The sequence below is a fragment of the Ranitomeya imitator genome, chromosome 5 (assembly GCF_032444005.1).
Source record: "Ranitomeya imitator isolate aRanImi1 chromosome 5, aRanImi1.pri, whole genome shotgun sequence".
NCBI classification, from domain to species: Eukaryota; Metazoa; Chordata; class Amphibia; order Anura; family Dendrobatidae; genus Ranitomeya; species Ranitomeya imitator.
The window spans coordinates 233,437,835-233,452,739 of NC_091286.1; the positions used below are offsets into that span (position 1 = coordinate 233,437,835).

The 14,905-nt window shown below is 49.0% G+C and overlaps 1 protein-coding gene across 2 annotated transcripts in view; it reads left to right on the forward strand.

Moving 5' to 3' along the window:
• Positions 1 to 7,666: 7,666 nt before the first annotated feature.
• The window catches only part of MAP3K5 (mitogen-activated protein kinase kinase kinase 5), a 295,259-nt gene continuing 288,020 nt past the window's right edge, over positions 7,667 to 14,905 (forward strand). The window contains exon 1 of one of the 2 annotated variants that reach the window (XM_069725964.1): positions 7,667 to 8,596. In XM_069725964.1, coding sequence (XP_069582065.1) covers positions 8,164 to 8,596 — 433 coding nt within the window. In that variant the 5' untranslated portion in view covers positions 7,667 to 8,163. The remainder of the gene's footprint in view (positions 8,597 to 14,905) is intronic. The other variant, XM_069725965.1, reaches the window with a different exon arrangement.

Sequence of the window (14,905 nt, forward strand, 5' to 3'; positions counted from 1 at the left end):
ACACAGGCACAGATTCTCCACCCACACACAGAGACACAGGCACATATTCTCCGCCCACACACAGAGACACAGGCACATATTCTCCGCCCACACACAGAGCAACAGGCACATATTCTCCGCCCACACACAGAGACACAGGCACATATTCTCTGCCCTTACACAGAGACACACGCACATATTCTCTGCCCTTACACAGAGACACACGCACATATTCTCCACCCACACACAGAGACACAGGCACATATTCTCCACCCACACACACACAGAGGCACATGCACATATTCTCCACCCACACACACAGAGACACAGGCACATATTCTCCGCCCACACACAGAGACACAGGCACATATTCTCCGCCCAAACACAGAGACACGCATATATTCTCTGCCCATACACAGAGACACAGGCACAATTTCTCCGCCCACACACAGAAACACACACACATATTCTCCGCCCACACACAGAGACACAGGCACATATTCTCCGCCCAAACACAGAGACACGCATATATTCTCTGCCCATACACAGAGACACAGGCACATATTCTCCGCCCACACACAGAGACAAACATACATATTCTCTGCCCACACACAGAGACATGCACACATATTCTCCGCCCATACACAGAGACGCAGGCACATATTCTCCGCCCACACACAGAAACACACACACATATTCTCCGCCCACACACAGAGACACACACACATATTCTCCACCCACACAGAGACACACACACATATTCTCCACCCACACACAGAGACATATACACATATTCTCCGCCCACACACTCTTCCTCCTTGTGACAATTTCCCTTTGACAAATCGCAGCGTTTTTGGTAGCAAATCTGCAGCAAATACGCAGACCTTTTTACTCCGGCATTTTTGCTGCGGATTTGACTGACTCAATGGAAGTCAATGGTTGCAGAAATGCTCCAGATCCGCAAAAAGAATTGAAATGCTGCGGAAAATAAAACGCTGCAAATAAGGACGTAAATTTCCAGATTATGTGCACAACACTTCAGGAATGTCATTGATTAACATTGCTTAAGTAATCCATTGCGATTTTGGAGCATTTCCACCTGTGCGAAAACGCATCAAAAATCCATCATCTGCACATAGCCTTACAGGACCATTCACAGTTTCCGATATTATAGAATTGTAATGTATCTGTGATAATCATATGTTATACTGATGGTCCGTATACTGGTGGTCCATATACTGGTGGTCCATATACTGGTGGTCCATATACTGGTGGTCCATATACTGGTGGTCCGTATACTGGTGGTCTGTATACTGGTGGTCCGTATTCTGTGGTTGGTATACTGATGGTCCGTGTGGCATGTGATTTTTCTGTCGCACTGTAACCAGTTTTGGAGTGAAATTGCAGATTTTTCTCTCATGGAGAATACAGCTGAGAGTACACAGATCTGCACGCCTTATTGAATAACAATGAGGCTAGAGTCACACACAATGTATAAAAAATCTGTCCGATTTTGTCTGCATTACTGCGCCAACTGGCGTATGGGGCCCCGTCTCATCTGCCCATCGAGCCCGGGCCCCAGGGGCAGGCTTCTGACGGTACACTGAACCTGCATCCGAGACGCAGGTTCAGTGTCCTCTATTGCATTACGGGCCCGTCGAGCCCGCAAGGCAACAGTTAAAGCCGTCAGCCAATCAGAGGCTGGCAGCTGACATCAGCGCGCACGTCACCGGCGTATGACGTCATTGTCAGTCGCCAGGCGAATCTGCGCTGAAATGCCTGGGATGGACTTCGGCACTGGACAGCGGCCAGGTAAGAAAGGTGTTTTTTTTTTTTTTTACTGAATGAGGCAAGGCCGGGGCATAATGAAGAGATGGGGCAGGAATGAAAACACAGGGGGCAGGAATGAAAACAGAGGGGGTAGGGAAGAAAACACAGGGGGCAGGAATAAAAACACAGGGCAGGAATGAAAACACAAAGGGCATCAATGAAAACAGGGGGCAAGAATGGAAACACGTGGGTAGGAATGAAAACAGGGCAAGAATGAAAACACGGGGGGCAGGAATGAAAGCAACTCGGGGCAGGAATGAAAGCAACTCGGGGCAGGAATGAAAGCAACTCGGGGCAGGAATGAAAACTACACGGGGCAGAATGTGTGACAGGGGGCAGGATGTGAGACACGGGGCAGGATGTGAGACACGGAGCAGGATGTGAGACACGGAGCAGGATGTGAGACATGGGGCAGAATGTGTGACACGGGGCAGGATGTGAGACACTGGGCAGAATGTGAGACACGGGGGCAGGATGTGAGACACGGGGGCAGGATATGAGACACGGGGGCAGGATGTGAGACACGGGGGCAGGATGTGAGACACAGGATGGAGACAGATGGGGCAGGATGGAGACAGATGGGGCAGGATCATGATCCAGGATGGAGACACATGGTGCAGGATCACGGGGCAGGATGATACGATGGAGACAGATGGGGCAGGATCATGGGACAGATGGGGCAGGATCATGGGACAGATGAGGCAGAATGGGGAGATCATATGGGGGCAGATGTGAGAACATATGGCTGGAGCCAGGAATGAGATACACGGGGCCAGGATGGGGGTTATTATTACCATAGGGGCTAATTAAGGGATATTATTACCGCAGTGTTGTTTTTATTTTATTTTTTGAGGATACTGATTTAAATGGGGGGCGGTCCTGTTACTGTGCAGAGCGACACTAGGTTGCCTTTTTTTTTCCATCTGGTGTAGTGTAGAAGTTGGGAAAAATTAAGCAATGTGTTCTGCAAGCGGAGCTCTGGATGTTATTTCCTGCAGAAATTTGTCCTAGCTAGAAGACGTGATGGCAGTCTGTGCTGGATGAAGATGGAAAGCGAGGCTGAAGGACTTAACCTAGAGACGTCACGGGTGAGTTAGTGTGTTACCTGTACACAGACACTGCATACTAAGTACAGATCTCCTGTGTATAATGGCATTCTGCAAGCTAATTACGCTTGCAAAACGTTAGTGTTTAGCGGGAATACGCATGCCAATTCTGCATGCGATATACCCGCGGCAGGAGTTGCGGAATTGCCGTGGAAATTTCTGCGCAATTCCACAACGTGTGCACATAGCCTCAGGGCTGCCACTAGAAATTTCGGGGCCCCATACTGGCAAAATTTTCGGGGCCCCCTTGAGACTCCGCCCAGGCTCCACCCCAGCCCCGCCTCCAGGCTCCACCCCACGAACTGTCCACAGTCCCACCGCTCTCTCTTGGAAAATCTCCACTTCTCACCTATCACACATTGACAGTTCCCATCACCAGATCACACATATAGCCGGCAGCTTTTGTTTTGGCCAAAAAGATTTTTTAAGCCGCCACCATAACACGGTAGACACTTTTGGCCGGGCCCTACTCTGCTGTAACCTATTAAATATTTGTTAAAATATGCAATACAATTTAGGTATATTTTTATTTCTTTTTCAATTTTTAAAATGACCTATAATACTACATACAAGGAACAAATACCACAGCACTATGACCAGATGACATATTACCACCACAGTGATCGAATAATATAAAATACAAGGAACAAATACCGCTACACCATGACCAGACCACATATTACCACCAATGACTGAATACTACAATACTGATCAGTAATAAAAAAAAAACCCACAATACTATCACCAGCAGTGCCATTATGCACAGGAGATCTGTAATTAGTAAGCAGTGTCTGTGTACAGGTAATACAGTGATCACCGGTGACATTATACACAGGAGCTCTGTATATAATGTATAGGTAATACAGTGATCACTGGTGACATTGTACACAGGACCTCTGTATATAGTATACAGTGTATAGTGTCAGTGTATAGGTAACACTGACTCACCAGTGACGTCTCTAGGTGAAGTCCTTCATCTTTCATCCAGCACAGACCGCCATCACTTCATCCAGCCAGGACTCGTCTCTGCAGGTGCAGGAAATAAAACAGTTATCTCGAGTTCCGATTGTAGAACACATTACTTAATTTTCCCAACTTCTACATTACACCACATGAAGAAGGCAACATAGTATCACTCTACCCAGTAACAGGACCGCCCCCCCATTTAAAACAGTATACTCAAAAAATAAAATAAATACATCACTGCAATAATAATATCCCTTAATTAGCCCCTATGGTAATATTCGCCATCCTAGCCCCCGTGTGTCTCATTCCAGGCTCCAGCCATATGTTCTCCCATCCTGCCCTCATGAGTATCCATTCTGCCCCATATGATCTCCCCATTCTGCCCCATCTGTCTCCATCGTATCCATCCTGCCCCATCTGTCTCTAATCTTGCCCCATCTCTGTCCAGCACTCTGCCCCATCTCTGTCCAGCACTCTGCCCCATCTCTGTCCAGCACTCTGCCCCATCTCTGTCCAGCACTCTGCCCCATCTCTGTCCAGCACTCTGCCCCATCTCTGTCCAGCACTCTGCCCCATCTCTGTCCAGCACTCTGCCCCATCTCTGTCCAGCACTCTGCCCCATCTCTGTCCAGCACTCTGCCCCATCTCTGTCCAGCACTCTGCCCCATCTCTGTCCAATCCTGCCCATCTCTTTCCAGCACTCTGCCCCATCTGTGTCCAATCCTGCCCCATCTCTGTCCAGCACTCTGCTCCATCTCTGTCCAGCACTCTGCCCCATCTCTGCCCAGCACTCTGCCCAGCACTCTGCCCCATCTCTGCCCAGCACTCTGCCCCATCTCTGCCCAGCACTCTGCCCCATCTGTGTCCAATCCTGCCCCATCTCTGTCCAGCACTCTGCCCCATCTCTGTCCAGCACTCTGCCCCATCTCTGCCCAATCCTGCCCCATCTCTGTCCAGCACTCTGCCCCATCTCTGCCCAGCACTCTGCCCCATCTCTGCCCAGCACTCTGCCCCATCTCTGCCCAGCACTCTGCCCCAGCACTCTGCCCCACCTGTGTCCAATCCTGCCCCATCTCTGCCCAGCACTCTGCCCCATCTCTGCCCAGCACTCTGCCCCATCTCTGCCCAGCACTCTGCCCCATCTCTGCCCAGCACTCTGCCCCATCTCTGCCCAGCACTCTGCCCCATCTCTGCCCAGCACTCTGCCCCATCTCTGCCCAGCACTCTGCCCCATCTCTGCCCAGCACTCTGCCCCATCTCTGCCCAGCACTCTGCCCCATCTCTGTCCAGCACTCTGCCCCATCTCTGTCCAGCACTCTGCCCCATCTCTGTCCAGCACTCTGCCCCATCTCTGTCCAGCACTCTGCCCCATCTCTGCCCAGCACTCTGCCCCACCTGTGTCCAATCCTGCCCCATCTCTGTCCAGCACTCTGCCCCATCTCTGCCCAGCACTCTGCCCCATCTCTGCCCAGCACTCTGCCCAGCACTCTGCCCCATCTGTGTCCAATCCTGCCCCATCTCTGTCCAGCACTCTGCCCCATCTCTGTCCAGCACTCTGCCCAGCACTCTGCCCCACCTGTGTCCAATCCTGCCCCATCTCTGTCCAGCAATCTGCCCAGCACTCTACCCCATCCCTGTCCAGCACTCTGCCCCCCCCCCCCGTGTCCAGCTTTCTGCCCCCCCCCCCCCCGTGTCCAGCATTCTGCCCCCCCCCCCCCGTGTCCAGCATTCTGCCCCCCCCCCCGTGTCCAGCTTTCTGCCCCCCCCCCCCAGCATTCTGCCCCCCCCCTCCCCCCGTGTCCAGCTTTCTGCCCCCCCCCGTGTCCAGCTTTCTGCCCCCCCCCCCCCCCCCCGTGTCCAGCTTTCTGCCCCCCCCCTGTGTCCAGCTTTCTGCCCCCCCCCCCCTGTCCAGCTTTACTGCCCCCTCCCCCGCCTGCCTCTTCTCCTCTGCCGTCTGACTGGTCCTCCGCCGCCCGCCGGTCCCCCGCTGCCGCCGCCCGCCGGTGCTTGCCTCTTCTGGCCCCGGGCCCGCTGCCGCCGGGCCGGCGCTTTCCTCTGCCCTCTCCTCTGCCGGTCCCCCGCTGCCGCCGCCCGCCGGTGCTTGCCTCTTCTGGCCCCGGGCCCGCTGCCGCCGGGCCGGCGCTTGCCTCTGCCCTCTCCTCTGCCGGTCCCCCGCTGCAGCCGCCTGCCTTTCTCGTCCGCCGGCCGGGTCCCTCGTCGTCCGGTGGTCCCACGCTGCCTCTTCTCTGCTCCCTCCGCCGTCCACGGACCACGTGGTGTCACACCGCGGCGCCGCACGCTGCTCTGCTCTGGTCCCGGAATGAGGAAGTGGAGCAGGGCAGCGTGTGACGTCACTAACTTGCGGCGGGCGGGCCCATGATGCACCGCGGGCCCGGCCGCCTTAAAGGTACAAGGCACTTTTAGGGACAGCAGGCACAGCAGAGTGGCACTGCAGCCGCAGCCGCAATAAAAATGTCAGGGGGGGCCCGAGCAGAGCGCGGACCGGACCGGCTGCCAGCGTGCTCGCTCGGGCCCCCCTTTTTGCTCCTCATCACCGGGCCCCATACGGCAGTGATGCCTGTAATGCCCTGATGGCGGCCCTGCATAGCCTAAATCTGTGATTGGTGAGGATGTGTGTCATGATCCCAATGGCAGGGGATCACAAAAGGACAAGCACACAAAAAACAGAACAAGCTCTAGGGTGATGGAAACTGAGCTGACCGCGATCCTGAACCTAATTCACAACACTAGCAGTAGCCGGGGAACGTGCCTACGATGATTCTAGACGTCTCACGCCAGCCGAAGGACTAGCTTCCCCTATTAGAAGAAACAAAGACCTCTCTTGCCTCCAGAGAAACACCCCAGAGAAATAGCAGCCCCCCACATGTAATGACGGTGAAATGAGAGGAAAGCACATACGTAGTAATGAAAACAGATTCAGCAAAATGAGGCCCGCTAAAACTAGATAGCAGAGGATACAAAAGTGAACTACGTGGTCAGCGAAAAACCCTACAAAAAACCATCCTGAAATTACATGAACTCATGTGCCAACTCATGGAACATGAGGAGTAATATCAGCCCACTAGAGCAACCAGCAACAAGGAATCACATAACTGCAAGCTGGACTAAAACAAAAATAAAGCAAAACGTGGAACAGGAAAATCAAAAACTTAGCTTGTCCTGAAGATTACAGAAGCGGGAAGCAGAGGTAACAAGACACACTGATTACATTGATCGCCAGCGAGGAAATGACAAGAAAGCCAGGTTAAATAGGAAACTCCCATATCCTGATAGAACAGGTGGACACCAGAGACCGCAGAGAACACAAGTCACCCAGTACCATCTGTAACCACCAGAGGGAGCCCAAAAACAGAATCCACAACAGATGTGGTGCAGAAGTAGTTTTCCAAGAGAGGGCAGTGGGACAGTGGATGGTACGAGGGGTGGAGGCGAGGCTGGAGCCTGGGCAGTCTTAAGGGGGACCCCGAAATTCCTAGTGGCAGACCTGGTCCGAGTGCTATGCGATTTTTTATTGTTTAGCGCTCGTCTGTATTACGCTGTAGTGTGACCCCGGCCTGATTCTGATTTTTTATTGGATTGCACTCGTCCGATTTATACACCAGTGTGAGCTAACCGTCTCTTCTGTCAGTTATAGGGCAGAGTCAGACTATACCCCGTGTGCTGTCTGAGCACAATGAGGAACTTCTGTGTCTAGTGAGGTAACGTGTGTAGTATCCCGCCCAGTGGGCAGTCATATAACGTGCAGGCAGCAGGGCAGGGGCGACACAACACTCGAGTCTCCAATCTAGCAACAGGCTGCTGGTGACTGACTGAGGGTGTAGTCTCTGGGCAGGTACAGCACGGTCTGTGGGGAGAAGAAGCACAGCATGAGGAGCTGCCTGCGGGGACTCTGAGCTGGGGTGACTGAGCTGGGGGGACGCTGAGCTGGGGTGACAGAGCAGGGCGGACTCTGAGCTGGGGGGACTCTGAGCAGGGGGGGACTGAGCTGGGGGGGACTCTGAGCTGGGGTGACAGAGCAGGGCGGACTCTGAGCTGCGGGGACTCTGAGCTGGGGTGACTGAGCTGGGGGGGGGACTCTGAGCTGGGGTGACAGAGCAGGGCGGACTGCAGGGGGCTCAGCCTGCCGAAGAAGCCTGCACAGCTTGGACTGTCCCTTCACCTCAGGCTCCTTTGCTGCGCTGGGAGAGGAAGCTTTCGCAGACACAACTAGGGGAACTTGCACTTCTCCTTCCTCCGGATACTTTCTGCGCTGAGGGGAGACATGAGTGACAGCAGTGAAGGCATCACATTCTCGGTGCCCGTGTCCCCGCCGCCCCAGCCGGGGGGCTGTAAGTATGAAGACAAGCCCGGTGCCAGACTGCAGGCAGCAGCAGCAGCCCCCGGTCCGGGCAGCAGGCTCCCTGCAGCTGGCAGCTTCTGGCATGAAGACTACGTCCATGCCACTGGCGGGGGAAGTGCTTCAGGTCGCTGTGCCAAAGGCTTCACCTCAGCCGGGACCCCCGCCACCAGCAGCCGCAGTATAACTGTGGTCTACGTCATCAATGAGGGCACTTCAGGACTGCAGGCCTGTGAGAGTGCTGCCCTACACAGCCTGCAGGAGGCGTGCGAGAGTCAGGGGGCAAGACTGGAGACCCTGCAGTTTGGCAAGCTAGACTTTGGGGAGACCACCGTGCTCGATCGCTTCTATAATGCAGGTGAGGACACTCCTGTAAGATGACCATTGCTAGCCTCTTCTCTGGCATGTCTAGCCTGTCATGTGTTGTTGCTTTTTGTTTGCAGACGTCTGAAGGGTTAAAGTGATTGTTTTCTAAACAAAGGAAATTGCTTGTATTGTGTACATTGTAAATATTATAATGGTGTCATTAGTGCAAATCTCTGAATACTGATAACGTGCGACATCGATATATTGCCATCATGTCACAGGCGCTGTAAAGGCTGTGTGCACACAATGCGGAATTTGTGCGGATCCACAGCGGATTTTTCCGCGCAGAAACGCTGCAGTTCCGCACAGTGATTTACAGTACAATGTAAATCAATAGGGAAAAAAAAGCTGTGCGGAAAAATCCGCTGCGGATTGAAAAGAAGTGCATGTCACTTCTTTTGTGCGGAACTGCAGCGTTTCTGCACCCCTCCATTATAGAAATCCGCAGTGATAAAATACGCAGAAAATCCACATCAAATCCACACCTGCGGTTTCTGCCAAGAGATGCGGATTTTGTGCGGAAAATTCTGCACCCTAATCCGCAACGTGTGCACATAGCCTAACGGTGCCTTATTACGGTATCTGCTTTTCTCTCCAGTGTGCTGGGTTGCGTTCTCACAGCGTGTTTTTGACTCTGTAGAATTTCTGCACCCATTTAAAATTGGGTTACTCTTGTTTTTTTTGTTTTTTTTTACATGCATTCTTATTGTGTTTTTGACTCTGTAGTTTTTGTCTCTTTTTGGTGTGTCATGCTTTAAATAAAGCTACTTTTGTTTTGGATACTTCCTGTTATTTAACTTTGACAAACCTTTATTGACATAAGTGCAGATTACCTGCGTTTCCATCACAGAAAACACTAGAAACATGTGTATTTTTAACCAGTGGATTTTCCAAATCTAATGCAAGTCTGTGGGGAAAATACACACAGGAAACGCAGCGTACCCACAAGAGAAATTGACATGCTGTGGATGTGATGCACGCATTAGAGAGACTCACAGTACAGATGACATTCCTATAAATACCATCCACTTTGCTGGAGTTGTAAGACGCTGCATTTTTTGATGCAGCAAAAATACACAGCATTAAAATGCACCAAAAGTTCATTATGGGAACGTAGCCATGGGATTCTGTTTTCTAAATGTAGTCCATAGTTATTGAAATATTCCATATGTGCCGGGCCCTAACATCCGCTAACAAACTTATTATTTCTCCCCATGAAAGCAAATAAAAAAATTAAAGTGGTTGTTTGGGCAAAAATGTTTTCTCAGGGCTTTCAGCCATAAAAATTTTAAAAATTAAGTTACACTCGCCTACCAGCACCCACCTGGATCCATCACAGGCTGCTTCTTAGGGCTCATACTCACTTGCGGGCAAAACGGACGAGTGCAATCCAATAACAAAAATCGGATTGCACTCGGACCAATGTTATTCAATAGGTGACATCTCATGTGCGATTTTTTTTTTTTTTTTTTTTCTCAGTCGAAATCAGACTGAGAAAATCGCAGCATGCTGCGAGTCTCGCCAATGCAATTCAATGGGTGCGGGAAAAAAAACGGACGGAATACGGATCATCCATTTTCCGTCCGTTTTTTTACAGATGCCTTACCATTCTGTGGCATAGAACACTGTAAATGTTTCTGTAAATGATTGTAAAAAAAAAAATAGTTGCAGAGAAAAAAAAACGCATTGCATACGGATGTTAAACGGATGGTGCGATTAAAAATTGCATTGAACTCGCATGTCAATCACATGACAATTGCATAGTTTGCATCCAATTTTTTCGATTCAGATTATGGACCGTTTTTTTTTTTTTCTAGCAAGTGGGTATGAACCCATAGTCTTGCACTGACTTGGGAACAAGAGACGTCACTGTAGCACCAGGAGTAGGACCACTGTACTCCATGTTTGGCTTAAAGGGGTTGTGTGGTCTAAATTGCTAACTCTGTGATTTCAGACTTTTGAATCCCACCAGGATTTGCCGGTTTCTGAGCCAGGAACGGCGATGTTTTAAGCAATATGCATACTCTCTGGCAGAAGCTGTCTAGTGGGCATGGCCTAACCCAATAAACACTTGTATTGATCGAGACCACGTCCACTAGCCAGTCCAGTGACTCAGAACCCGGCAAATCCTCTTAGAGCACAGTGCGTGTGCTGGGGGCATTCAGAAGTCTGCAGTCACAGAGTGGCTGAAAACTTATCAGTTTAGACCAGACAACCCCTTTAAGCAGTCAGATAACTTGAACAGCTGGTATCAGTTGTTTATCAAGTCCCGAACAGTGACATCTCCTCTTCCTTTGTAAAAGCAGACCTGGAAGCGGCCTGCACTGAATCTAGGTGGATGCGAGAAGGTGAGTATCACTTGGTTTGTTATTTATTTATTTTTTTATGGCTCAAAGACCATGGGGAACTTTTTTTTTTTTGCCCAGACAATCCCTTTAAGGGTATGTGCACACGCTGCGGATTTTGCTGCGGATCCGCAGCATTTCCACAGCTGCGGATCCGCAGCGGTTTCCCATGAGTTTACAGTACCATGTTAACCTATGGGAAACGAAATCCGCAGTGCACATGCTGCGGAAAAAACCGTGGGGAAATGCAGCGGTTTATTTTCCGCAGCATGTCAATTCTTTGTGCGGATTCCGCTGCGGTTTTCCATCTGCTCCAATAGAAAACTGCAGGTGTAAAGCCGCAGTAGAAACCGCGATAAATCCGCAGGAAAAAAACGCAGCGGAAATATCCGCAGTCCTCGAGAACAAGTGTGCACATACCCTAATCCTTCTGCTGCTTTCCATATTTACCGCAATATCAGCTGCCTTTGACATTGAGGCTTTGTCCTCTTTATGCGTCAGAGCGGATTACTACCGAACTTTCCCGCTCCATCTGTGTGAAATCTTGTGCATCTACCGTTACTCTTTGGGTTTGCCCATGCGCAGTAAGATTTCGCATCACATAGGAATATACTATATACCCAAGCAGTGACAAAGGATTCACAAGATTTCCAATGGCCAGAAGGGTGACTGTACAATGAAGAGAGATGTCAGTCAGGAATAGGATAGTGTATCAGGCAGGAAAAGCTAAAGAAGGACTCGGCTCATAAAGTGCCCCCAATGTATTATACAATCTTATTGGCATATGGAACATAGCATGATTTAGTTGCAATGGTACATCAGATCCCTAGAAATGGGATATCTTTTTAATCGTACAAAGACCTAAGCACTGGTTCCATTATTAAAATGCATCTCATTCTTTGTGCTAATGAAATAAAGAGTGTTGTATTGTTCTATACAGCAGAGTACTACCTGCTACAAAAAGGCCAACTTTAAGGCCAAATTCACATGACTGTATTTTCAGTCCAAGTGCTGTCTGTGATAAAACGGACAGCTTACAGACAGCACTCAGACCAATATTATTTATTGGGGCAGTGCAAGTGAGCAATTTTATTCATGGACCAAGTCTGTAGGTGAAAAAATTGCAGCATTCACCAGTTTCTTCTGTGTCGGATGAGACTCGCCCATTCAAGTCTATGGATTCGCAAACCTCCCCGCCCCCCACAAAAAAAAGATCCTATGCAAAGCCACTGTATATCATCCAATTTTTGTCTAATTTTATGTAAATTAAATTCTTGTATTTTTATCTTTGGATTTTTGTACTCTCTTTATTCTCTGGTTGCAGTCTTGTATTTGAGAGTTTCCATTGCTACTACAGCTTCCTTTACCACTGGGATCGAGGTATTATAGATTAATAGGTATTCTGGTTTGAAGTTGGTCTGTCTAAAGTGGAATAGATATAACAAATGTCTTCACATAGTGTGTGTGTGTGTGTGTGTGTGTGTATACTGTGTATGTGTATACACATGCATACACTGTGTTCCAAATTATTATGCAAATTGGTTTTAAGTGTCATAAAGATTTAATTGTTTTGTTTTTCAAATAAACTCGTGGATGGTATTGTGTCTCAGGGCTCAATGGATCACTGGAATCCATCTTAAACACGTGATAATCAGTTTTCCAGGTGATTCTAATTAATGGAAAACTACTTAACCCTTTCACGACATGCGCCGTACATGTACAGCGCATGCCGTGAATCCCACTTTGATGTGGGCTCCGGCGGTGAGCCCGCATCAAAGTCGCGACATGTCAGCTGTTTTGTACAGCTGACATGTGCGCGCAATAGCGGCGGATGAAATCGCTATTAACCTGTTAAATGCCGCTGTCAAACACAGACAGCGGCATTTAACTACCGCATCCGGCCCGGCGGCCGGAAATGACGTCATTGCCGACCCCTGTCACATGATCGGGGGTCGGCGATGCATCAGGAAGGTAACCATAGAGGTCCTTGAGACCTCTATGGTTACTGATGCAGGCCTGCTGTGAGCGCCCCCCTGTGGTCGGCGCTCACAGGCACACCTGCATTTCTGCTACATAACAGCGATGATGATCGCTGCTATGTAGCAGAGCCGATCAGGCTATGCCAGCTTCTAGCCTCCCAAGGAGGCTATTGAAGCATGGCACAAGTAAAAAAAAAAAAAAAAAAATGTTTTTAAAAATATGAAAAAAATATAAAGGTTTAAATCACCCCCCTTTCGCCCCATGCTAAATAAAACAATAACAAAAAAATCAAACATACACATATTTGGTATCGCTGCGTTCAGAATCGCCCGATCTATCAATTAAAAAAAAGCATTAACCTGATCGCTAAACGGCGTAGCGAGAAAAAAATCCGAAACGCCAGAATTACGTTTTTTTGGTCGCCGCGACATTGCATTAAAATGCAATAACGGGTGATCAAAAGAACGTATCTGCACAAAAATGGTATCATTAAAAACATCAGCTCGGCACGCAAAAAATAAGCCCTCACCCGACCCCAGATCACAAAAAATGGAGACACTACGGGTATCGGAAAATGGCACTTTTTTTTTTTTTTTTTTCTTTTTAAGCAAAGTTTGGAATTTTTTTTCACCACTTGGATAAACAATAAACTAGACATGTTAGGTGTCTATGAACTCGTAATGACCTAGAGAATCATAATGGCAGGTCAGTTTTAGCATTTAGTGAACCTAGCAAAAAAGCCAAACAAAAAACAAGTGTGGGATTGCACTTTTTTTGCAATTTCACCGCACTTAGAATTTTTTTCCCGTTTTCTAGTACACGACATGGTAAAACCAATGGTGTCGTTCAAAAGTACAACTTGTCCCGCAAAAAATAAGCCCTCACATGACCATATTGACGGAAAAATAAAAAAGTTATGGCTCAGGGAAGGAGGGAAGTGAAAAACGAAAACATGAAAAAGGGCCGCGACTTGAAGGGGTTAAAGGGACTCTGTCACCTGAATTTGGCGGGCTATGTAAAGGCCCTGTGTCCGGTCCAATGGCTGGTGTTTCCTCTTCTTTCATTCACCCCTTCCTTTCCCGCTGTCCGGAATATTTTCTTGAATTTGAGTAGGTTTCCTCCGTAGTTCACGCGTGTGCAATGCAATCTTGCCTTGTGCACGTGCAGTATGCTTTGCCCAACTGCGGGCAAAGCCGAAAAGCATTACTGTGCATGCGCTGGCGCACTGTGTCCCGGTAGTATTTCGCTGTGTTCTGGGACATAGTGCACCAGCGCATACGCAGTAATGCTTTTCGGCTTTGTCCGCAGTTGGGCAAAGCATACTGCGCTAGCGCAAGGCAAGATTGCGTTGCGAACGCGTGAACTACGGAGGAAACCTACCCAAATTCAAGAAAATATTGCGGAAAGCGGGAAAGGAAGGGATGAATGAAAGAAGAGGAAACACCGCCCATCGGACCGGACACAGGGCATTTACATAGCCTGCCAAATTCAGGTGGCAGAGTCCCTTTAAAAATGATGTTCCACATTATTAAGCAGGCAACAGGTTTCAAGCAATATGGGAAATAAAATGGATCTCTCTGCTGCTGAAAAGCGATAGAGTGCAATGCCTTGGACAAGGTATGAAAACATTAGATATTTCACGAAAACTTAATAGTGATCATCATACTGTGAAGAGATTTGTGACTGAAACAGAGCACAGACATAGTTCATGCAGATAAAAGCATAATGAGGAAGGTTTCTGCCAGACAAATTCATTTGATTGAGGCTGCCGTCACACTAGCAGTATTTGGTCAGTATTTTACATCAGTATTTGTAAGCCAAAACCAGGAGTGTGTGATAAATACAGAAGTGGTGCACATGTTTCCATTATACTTTTTCCTCTAAGGCCGGCTTCACACTTGCGAGTTTTACGGACGTAAGAGCGCAGAAACTACGTCCGTAAAACTCGCAAAAAATACGGCACAATTATTCTCTAT